Source organism: Populus alba, chromosome 19 (assembly GCF_005239225.2).
Source record: "Populus alba chromosome 19, ASM523922v2, whole genome shotgun sequence".
Lineage (NCBI taxonomy): Eukaryota > Viridiplantae > Streptophyta > Magnoliopsida > Malpighiales > Salicaceae > Populus > Populus alba.
Window position 1 is genome coordinate 22,237,882 of NC_133302.1, and position 15,602 is coordinate 22,253,483.

At 33.8% G+C, this 15,602-nt stretch overlaps 1 protein-coding gene across 1 annotated transcript; it reads right to left on the reverse strand.

The window, feature by feature from the left end:
• Positions 1-9,553: 9,553 nt before the first annotated feature.
• On the reverse strand, positions 9,554-11,371 carry LOC118044227 (pathogenesis-related genes transcriptional activator PTI6). The gene has a single exon (XM_035052441.2). The coding sequence runs from the start codon at positions 10,800-10,802 to the stop codon at positions 9,837-9,839; it is 966 nt and encodes a 321-aa protein (XP_034908332.1). The 5' UTR covers positions 10,803-11,371; the 3' UTR covers positions 9,554-9,836.
• Positions 11,372-15,602: the final 4,231 nt, after the last annotated feature.

Genomic DNA, 15,602 nt, shown 5'->3' on the forward strand with positions numbered 1-15,602 from the left:
TAAAATAAATTAAGAAAAGAATAAAAAGTAGCAATTAAAAAAATAAAAACCAAATTTGGCATTAATATTAAATGAAATAAAAGAATGAAGAACAAAATTGAAAAAAAAAATAAATCAAGAAAAAAATACAAAAAAATTAAAGATCAAGTTTGACAGAAGAAAACATTGAAGTGGGATAAAATTGAAAAATACATTAGTTGTCTTCAATTTGAAGAATAAAGGGCTTGTGTTTAAAAATTAAAGGATTTGCCGGGAGAATCGAGATAAAAAAGAAAATAAAAAAAAAATTGTTAGCACCAAATTAGTTGTCTATTGAACTCATGCATTACTTAGTCACAGAGGGGACGCCGAGCATTTTCCAACATTGCCCCCACATCAAGTGTTTGGCCAATGAGTAACATTACACACACCACTTGAAGCTCGTAGGCTCAGCCCACACACTGACGTATACAATACACTCATCAGTTATTTTTTATTATTATTTAGTTTTAGTAAATTACCAAATCACCCCTCAATCCAAGTGATAATAACAAAAGAAATTTTCATTTTGAAAAGACAAAAAAGCCCCTAATAGTAAGTTTAGTTTTCTTTGCTTTTAAAAATAATTTAGTAATTTTATTATTTTGTTTAAAAGTAAATATATAAAAAAGTCCTGGATATCAAGCTAATTTTTTCTCTTTTAAAAAGTAATTAAGTCTTTTTACTATATTAAAAATAAAAATAAAAATAAATTTAACTCTAACGAGTTTGATAATACTAAATAAATCTTTTGAAAATATTATTTTGCTACTATATTTGCACTTACTGGCTTGCAATGTGAAAGGGGAAAAAATTATTATATTGTAGCAATCTAAAATGAAATGAGGCCTTGATGTCAATTAGTTTATATATATACGATGATAATGTTGGATTTATCTAGGTGGAGTTTGGTTACTTGCTTTTTGTATAATAGATGAGGGAGATAACGAGGAAATACATGTTTGTTTGTGATTAAAATAAAAGAGACAAATAAAAAAAGAATAAAAATATATTTAGTTGAAAAAATAAAAATAAATTTATCTTTATAAAAATTTAAATATATTTTTATCATTTAAAATCCGGAATACATGATAAATGCTGTATCTTTTCTCATCACCTATGTATTTTCTATCAATAGTCGTGTAGGAGCACGTACCAAGTTTTAACAAGAAGTACCATTAGCATCCTTCAAGGTTCGAGCATGGAAAATATTTCCAAGAACTTCACGATTCCATATTTTCAAAAACCATTCTTATCATTCCATGCCTCTTTGACAAACTCACAAAGCCTGGGATCAATCAATCAATCAACCAAGATGATTGGAACCGAAATAAACGACTTAATTAGGACAAGATGTCGAATCCAACTAAACTGAAACAATAATGTGACTTTGAATCTAGACTTACATCTTAAAGAGGTTCATGAATCAAGTGCTTATGCATTCATGGCGGGTTGGCCAATAAACACTCTGAAGTAGGACTTCTCAAAATGAAAATAAAGTACAGTTTATCCCAACGAAGAGTGATTGTTTCTAAATTATCTTTTCCCATCTCTTTAATGGATTCTTTTGAATGGTGAGCTGATTATCCTTAAGAATTCAATTATGTTCTCTCTTTTAAATCTCCATCGGTTCCATTTCATAGAGGTGATCTGTGATCATATCTGAGCCGAATCAAGTGTTTCACAGCTGCTTTCGGAAACAGAACTCGAGATAGAACGAGAAGCTCGATCAAGTCCTCCTAAAGAAAGTTCCTCGATGGAGCTTTAGGACTGGCTTACACGGTCGTAAAAGGAAGACTTTTGTTATCAAAGCGAATACTCATATGCATAAATTGTCTACGGACGAGGAGCAAAAACCAGAAACTGTCACTTCACTTGAGAGACCCTTCGGCCTCAATACAATAAGGATTAGAAAAACCGAGTCTTTTTGAAGCCCACTGATGCGAGGTTCCACTATTACAAGAGCTTTTGGCTTGTAATGAAAAAAAATCAAAATAATGATAAGTTTGTGGCAGTTCCAAGTCATACAATCGTTAGAACATTCAACGCATTGCCGCCCCACTCACTCCTAATTGACTGCACATTCAAACAGTGTTGTTTATGCTGGGAAATTTATATAAGAACACGGTTAAATGGTGTATTTACGATCAAATTAAAAGTATAATTCACTTTCAAGGTATAACATGACCCGTCGTCGAAGATTGTTTGAATAATTGAGCCATATTCACGTCTGCAGGTCTCCATCGAGCCTAGGTGGCCCGGTGAGACTGGCAACCTTTTCGAAAGCAACCTTTGATGGAACTTGTTCCTTTACCATTTCAATGAACACAAGCTGAGAAGTTTCCAAGGATGAACTGGGCATGGACCTCCTGGTCTCGGTCAAACCATGATGCTCTACTTCTATTGGTGCACGCTTCCCTGCGACAATTCACCAGAAATCTGGCTTCGTAAATGCCCCCCTTTCACATTTTGTCTCAACATCTTCTACTTCTACTTTAATTATTTGTCTCGCAAAGAAAAAAGGTGGACTCTGCTTAGCTTGTGACTTTGGCTAGTCAAAAGGAAGGATGCGGCCAGCCATCATCTGCTCCTTCTGTTTCGAAGAAGTTTCCTCCATCTTTTCATGGGATTTTCGGTCCAAGTGATGGAAATATTTAAACAAGAAAACTTACGGCTAACCTCTTCTTTTCTTTTCTTTTCTTTTTTCAAATATTAATCTTTTCTTGAGGGTTAAGACACGGTATTAATTAATCATGATTAGCACTGGCCAATTTAAATTAATGGGCCTTTTCTATTCCTTGATTTGTCTTTTTGTATTTCAGTCTAGTGGCTGTGTCTCAGAAGCTTGCAAATCGCTATTTCTTATCCAGATTCAAGGAACGTGACTGTAATTTGTAACCTCAATGCATGGAAAAGGGGGGAATTAATCAAATATACTAACTATTAGCTTGGCCTAGAAACAAATGGGATAAATTCAGACCTCATCGGTAACAATGTTAGATGATTTTCGGAAATCCTTAATTCCCAGTGTCATACGGCAGCAAGAAATTGATTGGTGGCTGAACCGCCAAGGATTGTGTGCCCTAAGCGGCATGCTTCTGTCAGATCCTCTATGTTCATACATGGTATGATGCTGTGACTTGCAAATATAGCCGAGAACACAGTTTTCTTTAGTCATAGGTAGCTAGAAGAGGGCCAGGACAGAAGACAGGAGCTTTGTACAGGAACGTTGAAGTCAAATCACAGATGTTGTGAACTCGTGAGGGACGGCTATGGTGTGTAATGCAACACGTCTGTCTAACAGAAACAGTTCGATTTTTTCCATGTTTGTTTTTGACAGATTAATGACAGACATAGCTCTCTTCGACGCATCGTCTCACCAAACCAATATTAAAAATAAATTAACAGTTGAGATATTAATTTTCAACTTGGATGATTATCACGAACATTTCTCCAGTCAAAATATCAAAGGATCATAAGAGATTGATTAAAAGTTATCATCAAGAAATTAACTTCAAAAAGTGTTATGATTTCTTGATATTTTTAAGAAAACCATGTGATTTATATGCGATGTTTAATGGCTAGATTAGAGATGTTAATCAAATACAAATAAATAATATATAATAATGCAAGTAATATCAATCAAATCACCACACTGAGAACAGTAGCAGATGGCGGCCATAAATTAAGAAAGACAAGTAGGGTTAATTTGTCCGCTACGATGAACATCTTGAAAGTGACGGAGAATCACCATGTGCTCCACTTCTGTTGTGTGTTTTGAGCTTATCCTATCCTTATCAGAGTGGATAAGCATGGGGCTTCTATTTATTTTCATTTCTCCGCATTTTATATTTTAATGTTGGTCTTTTTTTTTTAATTTCATCATTAGTTTTTTTTTATAGTCATCCAAGTTATTTTTGAAATCAGTCAATTTAATTTAATAATATCAAAATAACTTTTACATTGTTAATTTTAAACTCGAGTTAAATAAAAAAACAAGTCAAATTTTTTATTTTTTAATCCATTTCATCTTTTTTTTTTCAATTTATTTCATAATTTTTTTTATTGATCAACCAAGTTGTCTTTGGACCGGTCATGACAATCAGGTCATATCAAAAAAATTCCCACACAATTTGATTCTAAATCCGGGCTACATAAAAAGTTAGGCTATGAGGTTTTTTTCATATCAATTTCATTATGTTTTCTCAATTTCATACTTAATGTTTTTTTTTTACTAGTCAAATGAGTTGTTTTTAGACTAGTCAAGTTTGATTGGTTCACATGAAAGCAATTTTTATACTGTTTAATTTTAAACCTTAACTAGACAAAAAATCTAATTAAAAGATTTTAAGTTGAATTTAATAAAAATACAAAATAATTTTCTATGACTTGAATATTTTTTATTAACTTTTTAAAAAAATTATCTAACCCCACGGTACATCAAAGATCCATAAGGATCCATAAACTTGCAGCATCTATAATTGAATAAACATCATTAAACATATATGATATAAAAGAAATCGTTTAAAGTGGCATCATATGTAGTTTGTTTAATGATATTTTTTTCAGAATATCTACATAGCTATAAAAGAATTACCGTTAAATTAAAGAAGTGTCTCCTTGATAATTAATGGGTGGTATTGCATTAAAGCTAAGCCTTGCTGATAAGTATAGATGGCCGGCATAGCCAAAACACGTGCTTGTATTTAAAGTTCTTAGACAACCATGGGAAATGAATTGATGGAGCAGCAGCTCTCTTCACAGATAGTGGAGGGGTTGCGTGTAAATTGAAGTGGATATAATGACTGTTTTTAATTTCGGAACACAAAAACGAAAACGGAAAGAAATATCTTACAACACATCTCACATATGTGGCAAGGTCAAATTTATTGATGTGATTGACCATTTTTATACGAATTAAAGTCCTGCTTGTGATAAAAGTAATTAACTCTAGACGAGGTGGATACATGGGATTGGTATTAATAGCAATGTTATAACACTTGTATGCTTACTTACATCTTAGCTTGATTGATCTAAAATTATATTATTTATTAAAAAAACAATTAGTAAATAAAATTGGAATTACATCATTTAAATCTTGACCAAGTTGATTTAATCAACTTTTAACTTATTTTTTTATATATATAAAATCTTACTCAAATGAAGTTTTAGAATAGTGAATAACTAAATTACTTACAGGATTGAGTCGGATCCCAATAAAACACAAAAAAAATAACAACAAGCATAGAAAGATAGAGTTTTAGTCGAAAATAAGGTTACGACACCATTACTATAATCCGTACTTTTATTGATGATCGAATAATAATCTAATATACTCTATTTCCTTAAAAGGTTTTAAACTCTTTAAATAAATCAGAAATCTATCTCCATTGTGTAATAAAATCAGGATCCATAAACAAAAAAAAAAAACATAAAATCTAAAATAAAATAAAAGATCTAAAAAAATCAGAAAAAAATTACAAAACTAACTAAAGAGCATTTTTAAAAGCCTAATTTAGAGCGTCTTCCGAATAGAGGACAACAAAGCAGGCTCATCCCTTTGCTAAACCGGGCACCAAGAATTTTCTGGATAATTCTAAATCTAATTCAATTATTGGATTAAAATTTATGTAACACAATCAACACTCCTCTTAAACCTATTACCTTTAATCCATAAAAATATGTTCTAACTTATTAGTATAATTAATTTGTTCGTCACAAATCTCCTTCTAGCTGGAACAAAACTATACCTGATTGTTCTTACCCTTCAGTTTCTGCTAAGCAGGTAACTTTTTGCAAAATAATCTATGATGGAAAAAAACCATATAAAGGTTTGATGCACGCTGCAAACATTTACTGTAAAATACATTAATTGTTGTTGAAGGCATCATGAAGGAATCTGATCATGCAATATGATGATCGGAGAATGGAGTGAATATCCTAACATGACCAGAGATCAAAGATCCACTAATCATCAGTCGTCTCCAATGAAATCTTTCCAAGAAACGCCAAAATAACTATATAAATTAATATGATTCCAAAACTTTATAATATTCTATATACTATCCGTTTCGAAGAGAGAGCTACCAAAGAAATGCATGTATGCTAGTAGATCAATTTTTGCAACTTGTACCCACACGCACCAACAAAATTATGGGACGAGTAGTGGTGCGTGGCCTCTTCTCAGTGCCCCTTTAATAATATATTAATTAGAGATTATATATTAAGGTCCACATAATACTGTATGCTCCTATAATGGACCCCATTCCTATAATAGTATTGCACGTATGAGATATGAAAAATAATATATAATCAATATTTGGTTTTAATTGATATGTAAATTTGTCAAAAAATATTCTTATCCATCATATAAAAATAACATATGATCAAAATATGAAGAGTTCTTGGAAATTTGCCCTTTTCCTTTGATTTCATGAGTTTGAATTTTAAAACCAACATTTTACCCATCATATAAAAATAACATATGAAAATATGAAGAGTTCTTAGAGATTTGCCCTTTTCCTTTGATTTCATGAGTTTGAATCTTAAAACCAACATTTTTTAAAAAAATCTATTTTATTAAATAATGGTATTTATTAACGTGTAAGCAAATCCAAAATAACTTATTGAACATAACATTTAAAATATGAAAAGTTATATTAAAAAAACAAAAAGATAGTGGAAGGCGGCAATGGTGTATAAGGTGGTGATCATGGCCATATACTCATGGAGTAGCTTTTTATTGCTTTCGAATCCGTTTGGTCACCAACCATAGGACCTACAAAATCTCCACTGCCATTTTTTCATTTCCTCAGATATGTCTGAGACTCCCTTCTTGACTTTTCCCTCCATCTCATTTACTTTGAAATTTGTTTGCAGCCGCCGGTAGACGGTGGAGCAGCTAGTGATGCCACATTTTCAAGCTAGAATCCAAGAGCAGTATGTGGTCTCTGCTGAATCGTGGTTGAGATAGGTGGACCCTTTGTCATTATTGGCCACTAGCCACCGTCTTGTGGTGGGGCTTCGGCCCCCACCATTAACCTTTTCTCTAGGTCTTGCTACCATGACTTGGTATACAATTGCTGTAAAATGTTGACTATTTGATCCCCAAATTACTGCATGCATTCGAGGGGCACAGATTGGGGGATCAGTGGATAGAATATGGACATCTCGTGGGGGAGAGCCGGAGAGGTGATTATATGAAGCTCCCCCACCTTGGTGTTTTGGTCAAGAATATTAATTTTGATTTGATATATTTTTTGCGATTCCTATTTGTTGATGTGTATTTAGATTTATTTTTTAAAATGAAAATATCGAACTTTGAGTTTTTCTATATATATAAAGCAAAATCAACAATCACGGTCTTAAAGGGTTTTACTAATACCGTTTCTTGTTTCTAGGTTTTTTATTTTTTAAAACTAAATAATGTTTTTTGTTCACTGTTTATAGTATTTAAAAAGCAGTAATTCTTTTAACAGAGGTGCATGGATAAAAAAATATACGAATTTTATTCAATTTAAAAATACATTATTGGTTAAAATACAAGACTAATTAATAACATGACACATTTAACTATGCCAATGAAATGGTGGCAATATCGTGGTCGTAGCATGGTTATCAGTAATTGATGATAATTATAGTAAATGATAATAATATAATATAAATGACCACAACATAATGGTGATGGCACAGATTTTAAATATATTTACAAATGTTAAATATGAAGGTGATAATATTAAAATACCATCATAACATTAAGATTTAATATATAGGAGTTAATTTTTAATAAGTGATGAAAAAAACTATGGCTATAATGATTATAATATTGGTGATGGATCTAGGTATCTTGAAAATGACATTCGTTGTTATTATCATATTATAGCGAGAGGAATATTATTATTAAGATTTTAAAAAAAAATAAGAGTTTTCTCTAAATTTCATTATAGTTTAGATCTATAATCTTAGGGTTTGAGAACTCTAATTTTTAATCATGCTATATACTTCACCAAAATACATTAAAAAAAATAAATAAATTAGGTTACTAGGTTATCTAATCAATCTAGTGCAACTATTTTTACTAAAATAATTTCATTTGTTTTTTCATAGTTTTTTTTATTATAAGGTTCACTAGCTCACTAAAAACTCAGAGTTAATCAAATTTTATAAAATTAATTTATTATTTATTTCAAGTAGAAATTCATCTCAAGTTAAACTATTCTAGATTTTTCACATCAATTCATTGAATCAACCAAATTTAACTACTATAATAATATCCTACATTAAAAAAGGAAAGAAAAAAAAAAACACGCCAAGGACTTTATGTGTTTCAACCCTCATGTGTAGTAGGGTCAAATACATAATTACATATGTGAGAAATTTTATTTTATAAGTTTTTTGTAAAAGCAAAATATTGCAACTAAAGCGATAAAAAAAAAAAAAACAATTTGTTGCACCAAAATCGTGCCTTTTCCCCATCAAGAAAAGACTGCAGATATAGAGAAACTAATATAGCTTTCTTTTTCAGGCTCCCCGGCGGCAACCTCTTTAGCTAGGGATAGGATATCCGGGCAAGCAACTTGGAGACTAATAAAATCTTGATGGAGCCATAAAATCCGACAAAAAACCCGCCACCTCATCAAGTGACGATTTCATTTTTGTTTCAGACATTTGGCGGCTCCCACCTTCAAAACGTGTCCAAATTTGAAACTTCTAGCATGCATGCCATGGCATCAAGCTTTACTCAATCCTCTCTATGAATTAATATTTTTGAAATCATGAGAATTTATTTATTATTTAATAATCACCGGTAACTATCAGTTTGACATTGTAATAATATACATTGAAACTCTGTGTTTTTTTAATTATAATTTTACAAATATATAATTAATAAATAATTATTACAGTTTTACATGAATCCCACTAAAAATTCTCTATTAAAATTTTAATCATAAAAGAATTATAATTTATAGTTTTTTTTTTTAAAAAACTATCTTTCTAAGACACAATAGCAAAAGGTATCGTAACCAAACATGCAAGTTGTAGAAACAAAAGAGAGAAGAAGATTCATTCAAAGCATAGAATAATTAATAGTCCCATAATTCTTTCTTTATATTTAAATACAATTTAAACCATATCTTTAAATATAATAAAAATAATTTAATAAAAATCTACCTTGTTTTCAACGCTTGGCGTGACATCCAAGTAATCCAACCATTATTTTCATTTCCCAAAAAGAGAGAGAGAGAGCATATCTAAAATACAAACAAAAGAGGCGGTCACTTTATAGAATCCAAATCAACTTTTTTTTTTTTTTTTAACAGAATCCAAATTAAATTATCCAATTCAACAAGCTTAATAAATCTCATGCCACACAATATTTATTAAGACTCAAATCTTACTTCATTATTAAAATTTAAATCTTACTTTTTTTTATAGAATAAATTATTAAATATATGTCTACTACATTTTGCGCTGCATAGAAATTAAGAATAATATTAATCTTGAGGACACAAAAATCCTTACTAATACCAATAAGTGACAAAATCTCCATATAATTTGCTAAATATGGACTAATTAATTAATTAATACTCCACTTTGCAATTACACTCCGTTGTTTGACTAATCAAACCAGACACCTAACATCAAACAGAGGGGCACTTTAGGTATTCCGACTCTATATTAGTCGCCCTTCTATCCCTTAGCGCCTTCAAACACGAATCGTAACATGCCACGTCGTGTTTGGGTAGGTGTCAATTTACAATACATTCCCTAAACCTTCACAAAATTGATTCCTTTACCACACGTGTGAAGATATTTTCTTAACAAATGGCCTCCACCAAGAAATCGTCAAGGTCAACGAATTCTTCCTCGTCAACGAATTTGCCCGGCAACATTATATCCGGCAGGCCGAACGGCACATCAATTTTAAACCCAAAAGCGTCAACGTCACCGTAAGCCAAACTATCAAACGGCGTTAACTCCTCGTATCGAAGAACAGACGTTGGTGAAGTCATCGATAACCTTAACGGTGACTCGAATGACTCGCGGTGATCGTCGATAACCTTAGCCTTCTCGGTCAAAACAGGGTCAAACGGGGTCAACTCCTCGTAACGGAGGACTGACGTGGGTGATGGCATGACGTTCACACCACTGCTAGACGGTGAGTCACATGACTCGCACTGGACGTCACTTGGACCGTCGACGTTAGCTTTCACCGTCAAAACGGATTTAGTGGGAAAGTTGGTGACGGCGTCAGGACCTTTTAGTTTCACTGCAGCTCTGTCATAGACAGTAGCAGCTTCCTCTGCAGTGTTGAAAGTGCCAAGCCAGACCCGTTTCCGTCGGGTCGGGTCACGGATCTCGGCAGCCCACTTTCCCCAGGGTCTCTGACGGACACCCCTGAAGTTTTTCCGGCGAGTGACGTCGGATACCGGTAGTCTTGAAGAAGTTTTCTTTCTTGTTGGGTCTCGATGATCATCATTTGAAGTTCTTGAAGGAGGAGCTGCTGGTGCTGTTGTCTCCTGCTCTAGCAATCTTATTTCACTCACTTGTCTCTTCACTCTCCTGACAAACCTCCTCTCCTGTTCTTGCTCTTCTCCTTCGTCGCTGGAGGAATCAGTGGCATCAGGGTCGGTATGGATGATTCTAACAAGTCTTTGGCCGCGGATCCTTGAAGAAGGATGCTGCTGCTGCTGGTTCTTGATGAGCTTTTCAGTGGCGAATACGTGTTCAGTAAATTTGACCTTTGATTGTACGGACATGGTGTTGGGGTTGTAGATCGGCATGGGTTATGATTTAGTGGGGGGTAGAAGATGAAAGAGTGGTAGAAAGGGCTGGGTTTTGTGATCAAGAAGTGGGTGAAGACATAGAGGGAAAACCATGTATTGACGAGCTCAAGTTGGTCTAGCTAGCTAGCTAGCTTTGTTTGGCTGATGAATGAAGTGAAAGATGAAGAAAAAAACCGAAGAAGAGTGAAGGAAGCCACTTAATATGTACTAAGATTAATTGGATCTTGAGAGTTGGAAGGTGTAATTGCTTATAAATACAGTAAAGAAAGAGGGAAGGTTAAGCTAGAGCTAGCTTTGTGGAGCAGCAACTCCTGGATTTCACGGAGAAGTTGGCTAGCCTGAAACGGCGAAAAGGGTGTGAAGCTTTTAGTGGGAAACGAGAAAAAGAAGAACGTCTTGCTGCGAGCTCAGTGCTCTTCACCCTCTCTGCGTGTGAGGGAGAGGGAGGAGGGTGAGAGAGAATTTATCAAATGAAAGAAGCGAGGAAATGAACTGGAGTAGGAAATAGGCAAGGGCGCGCGGGTATATATATAGTTCACGGAAGGGGGGACTTGGGTTAGGGGAAGCTGGTGGCAATGGGGCAGTGTTTTCTGTTTTTGTCGTGGGAGGTGGGGAAACGGGTCATGTCATATTGGAAACGGGAGCTAAGCACAGTAGCACTTCCACTTACTATTAGCCTTGTACTGCCTCCAGCTGCATATCTTGACGTGTCACGAGGGACTATTTCTGGCATGTCAATTTCTTTGAACCAACCCGACCCACCTCATTTTCTCTCTTCTCTCTTTACCTCGTTTTATTTAATTTTACTCTTTTTATTTATATACGAAGTTCCGAAATATCCCGAGGAGGTCCTATCTTGCAGCCTTTCTCCAATACGATGTGTAAATGGCCTGATGGAGTGTTAGCTAGCTGCTAGCTTGCTAGCTTGCTAGCTAGGTGTTGCTTTATTTCTGGTAGCTCTAAATTCATGGGAGAAGTTGACCCATCCCTCCTTTGCATTCAAGGGAATTGAAGTCTACACAGCACAACTGATGAAACAAGGGCTCCGTTTGTCCTTGCAATTTTATCCCCATCACGAATTTAAGAATGTTCTATCAATTAATTCAGCACAGTTTTTATATATATTTTACTGAAAAATTCATATATTTTTTTAAAAACTATAATTTGTAGGCTTTTCTTTGTTAATTGACCTTTTCAAACCGGACAGTAACAAACATGTCCTAATAAAACATTGTTAATTGACCTTTTCAAACCGCACAGAACTATTCATGATTCTAAAGAAGGGAAACCGGAGGAAATTACTGTATTGGCGACAAGGGATGCGTACGGGTGTGTGAATGTTTCGACTTTCAAGAATGGAGTATGTCTCAGTTTCATGGAAAATATTGCAAATAAAGACTTCCATAGAGATGTTGGAACTTGCTATCTTAATGTTGGAGTGTATTTGAGGTAACGGTAATGATGGTATTTCAAAATATATTTTATTTAAATATTTTTTTATTTTTTAAAAATTTATTTTTTATATCAACATATTAAAACGATTTAAAATTATAAAAAATTTAAAAATTTAAAAAATATAATTTACACCATATTCTCAAACTTAGTCTTTGTAATAATATCCCATTACTTATCAAATTTTTCCTGAGGATACCTTAAATTTACAAGATTCATGTTAAGGTATTAGGTTTAACTACCTAGTCATTGGTACTATAATTGGGTAATATTATATAGTAGTAATATACTAGCCCGTCTATGCCAAGAGTCAGAGTGGAGTCAAATATTTTTAAAATGCTGGAAAAAATATCCACTCTCATAAATCAATCTTGAAATCCTTTTTACTTGATTTCTTCACCCTACTAGGTTACAATAATTTTCATAAATACACTCTAGTCTAGTGATGGATTTGAAGGTGATGTGTGAAGGATTGTCATATCATTGTGAAACCCTAAACAGAATAAATTAATAAGCAAGACTTCTCGTCTATCCAGTTAGAGAGCAATTGACGGGTCACAGACTCGTACGTAGCACAGCAGGAGCAGACCAGTTGTAACCATGGCAATGATAATTGTGTAGCTAACAGAGGACATGACCATCGATTGCAGCAGGGTCAGGTAGGTGGCTAGCTACTTCACCAGATTCAAACTACAGTGATTTAACACGAACCCACCTCAACGAACAATCCCATTAGCAGAACTCAGCATTGCACAACGAGCTCCAATTATTATTATGATCACTCACTTGCTTCCTGCTTTATTTTGCCTTTTCCTGTCTTCCTGTCTCGTCCTCTCTCTCTCTCTCTCTCACACACTCACACACACACACACACACACACACATCTATTTAATTAGCTTCTGGGATTTGAAGGGCATATAGCTCATCATCATAAATGGACCGACATTTTCTTATATTAATCAATTACAATTTATGTAAAGGAAAAGGGATTCATAAAGTCTAAGAAGGGATGGTATCATTATAAATAAATGCATGCGTCCCAATTTTAATCATGAAGAAAATCACAACCACCCTCTTAATTAATTAACCCTTTTGATACTAATATTCCATACTCAAACTGCCCCATAGCAAGCGCCAAACTCATAAGCAATTAAGAATTCATTATTCCATGGGAAAAGACATGTTTATCTAGTACAAAAATTTATTTTAAAATTATCTCATAAATAAATCTATATCATAACTCTGTTAATTTTTCTTTTACCAATATGTTTATGTCATTTCTATATTTGTCCCATATATCATAATATAAATATTTAAAAGAAACAAAAAGGGTAAGAGGAATTACTATAGCAATAAATATTTTTAGCTCTAAACTCATTTCCGGCTGTGTGAATTGGAATAATGAAATGATGATTTTATATTTTTTACATAGTATTTTTTTTTTTTTTACAAGGTAAAATGACCAACTTAGATTTTTAAACAAAAATAATATTAATTTGACATTTAGGAATTGTTTTGATTAAATTACCCTTCAAATCAAAGTTTCTTTAATAATAGTTTACTCTCGCGCTTTTTGAAGGGTACGTGCAGTATTGCCTAACAATCAAATGTCAGCTTTTCACAATGATATTTGAATTTTCTTCGTGATTCTTTAACTCTGGACAATATATGTGGCTAATAAACTTTCGGACGCTAAAATTTCTATGATAATCTAAATATTATGTTTTACATTAAAAATAATAAAAAGAATGATTCAAGCCACAGTAAGAGTGTGGTCACTAAACTAATACTAACCAGTTGCAACCCTAGTGCTCTGCTCCTGCCGTTAATTTTCCTTTTTCTTCTTTATTTTATTATATATAAGGTCTCAATATTCTATAATAAAATTAAATATCTTGGCCGGCGACTAAAAAAGGAATTAGTTCAAGACAAGTGTGTGTTTATTGCGACGAAATACACATCAGTTTGGACTCTGAAACAGTAGATATCGATATGACTTGCACCAAAATTAATTTAAGAACGGATACAAACAATACAAGAAGATTTTTTTCTCGCTCTTTCCTTCTTCTTTTTTTGTTGCTATCAATATCTATAATCAAACTGAACGCAGATAAATCCTTTCTCAATCATAATCATTTGATTTGAAGTAACGTTAACCAAATCCACTCACTTAGTCTCCCTAACTCATGTTCAAATGTACAGACCATACGTCTGCCCTTTGAAGCTAGGCAGTAGCTCTACTTGCATAGATGTAGTTTGCAATTGATTGCAACGAGAAGCTCCAACTTATTTCTTAATCTCTCTTCACTGCAGAGTGCAGAGAGTACCAAATCTCTGAGACTTCATTCTTATTGACATCGATCCCTTTCGGAACCATATCTCAAATAATAAAATAAGGAAGATATTTATCGGCAAGAAATAAATTAATGATACAATCAACTACATATAAAGTGATGATTGCGTCGTTATCAGTTTATATAATTATATGAAACCAAGGGCGTTGAAGATTAATGGAGGTGAAGTCTGGTAGGTTTCCTCTGTCTTGGAGAGGAAGCAAAGGGTGATGGGCTTAACCCTAGGCAGACAACATGCTTGTGTGGAGCACTCATAATATTATGCATTGGAGCTTTCGCTGAGGCACTCATTGCTTGTTAACTAAGTGATAAGATGATGCTTCAAGTTCCTTTCCTCTTAAACAATGGATCTCAGGTTTCCAGCAATATTATCAAATGATTTGGGGGATTCCATTACTTCATGCCCTGCCTTTTACTGGTAATAAAAACATGCACCTCACAAATTTATGTCAAGAACAGCGCTCAACGCCTGTTACGAAGGATATGCTTGCCACCTTATTGCTGTCACAACGACATGACAGGTTCATGTGAGGCTTTAAGCCTACTCTGGTTACCCCATCTTAATCACGTTTTCCATTTCTTTTTCCCAGTCAAATAATTAGATGTGTTCGTCGCTCAAGCGCCACCTTAGATAAACTAGTATAATCCCACTACGTATCCTGTGACTGTGCTTGTCCTTCACCGTCTTCAACCCCCCCACTAGCAGAGGTGTTAAGGAGCCATGTCAGGAAACACTCAAGAGTTTGATGAAATACGCGAGTGGAGAAAGCAGGGCTTTGATTGGTTTTAGGACACCTCTTGACGGTCTCGATATTTTTCATGCTAAAACACGTAACTTCGGCAAGGAAAATCATTTACATAAAAATGGGCTAATCATTGGTTCCTAAGACATCAAAGCTTTAAGGCGCCAAGAAAGTTAGATTGGTAAACCTTGCCTGTACTTGTGTCTTTAGCATCATGAATCGAGAATTCTAATCTTGGGCAAAGTAAA

Bases quoted from the DNA above. Each gene is read 5' to 3' on its own strand.
- LOC118044227 (XM_035052441.2), bottom strand. From the start codon at position 10,802: ATGCCGATCTACAACCCCAACACCATGTCCGTACAATCAAAGGTCAAA.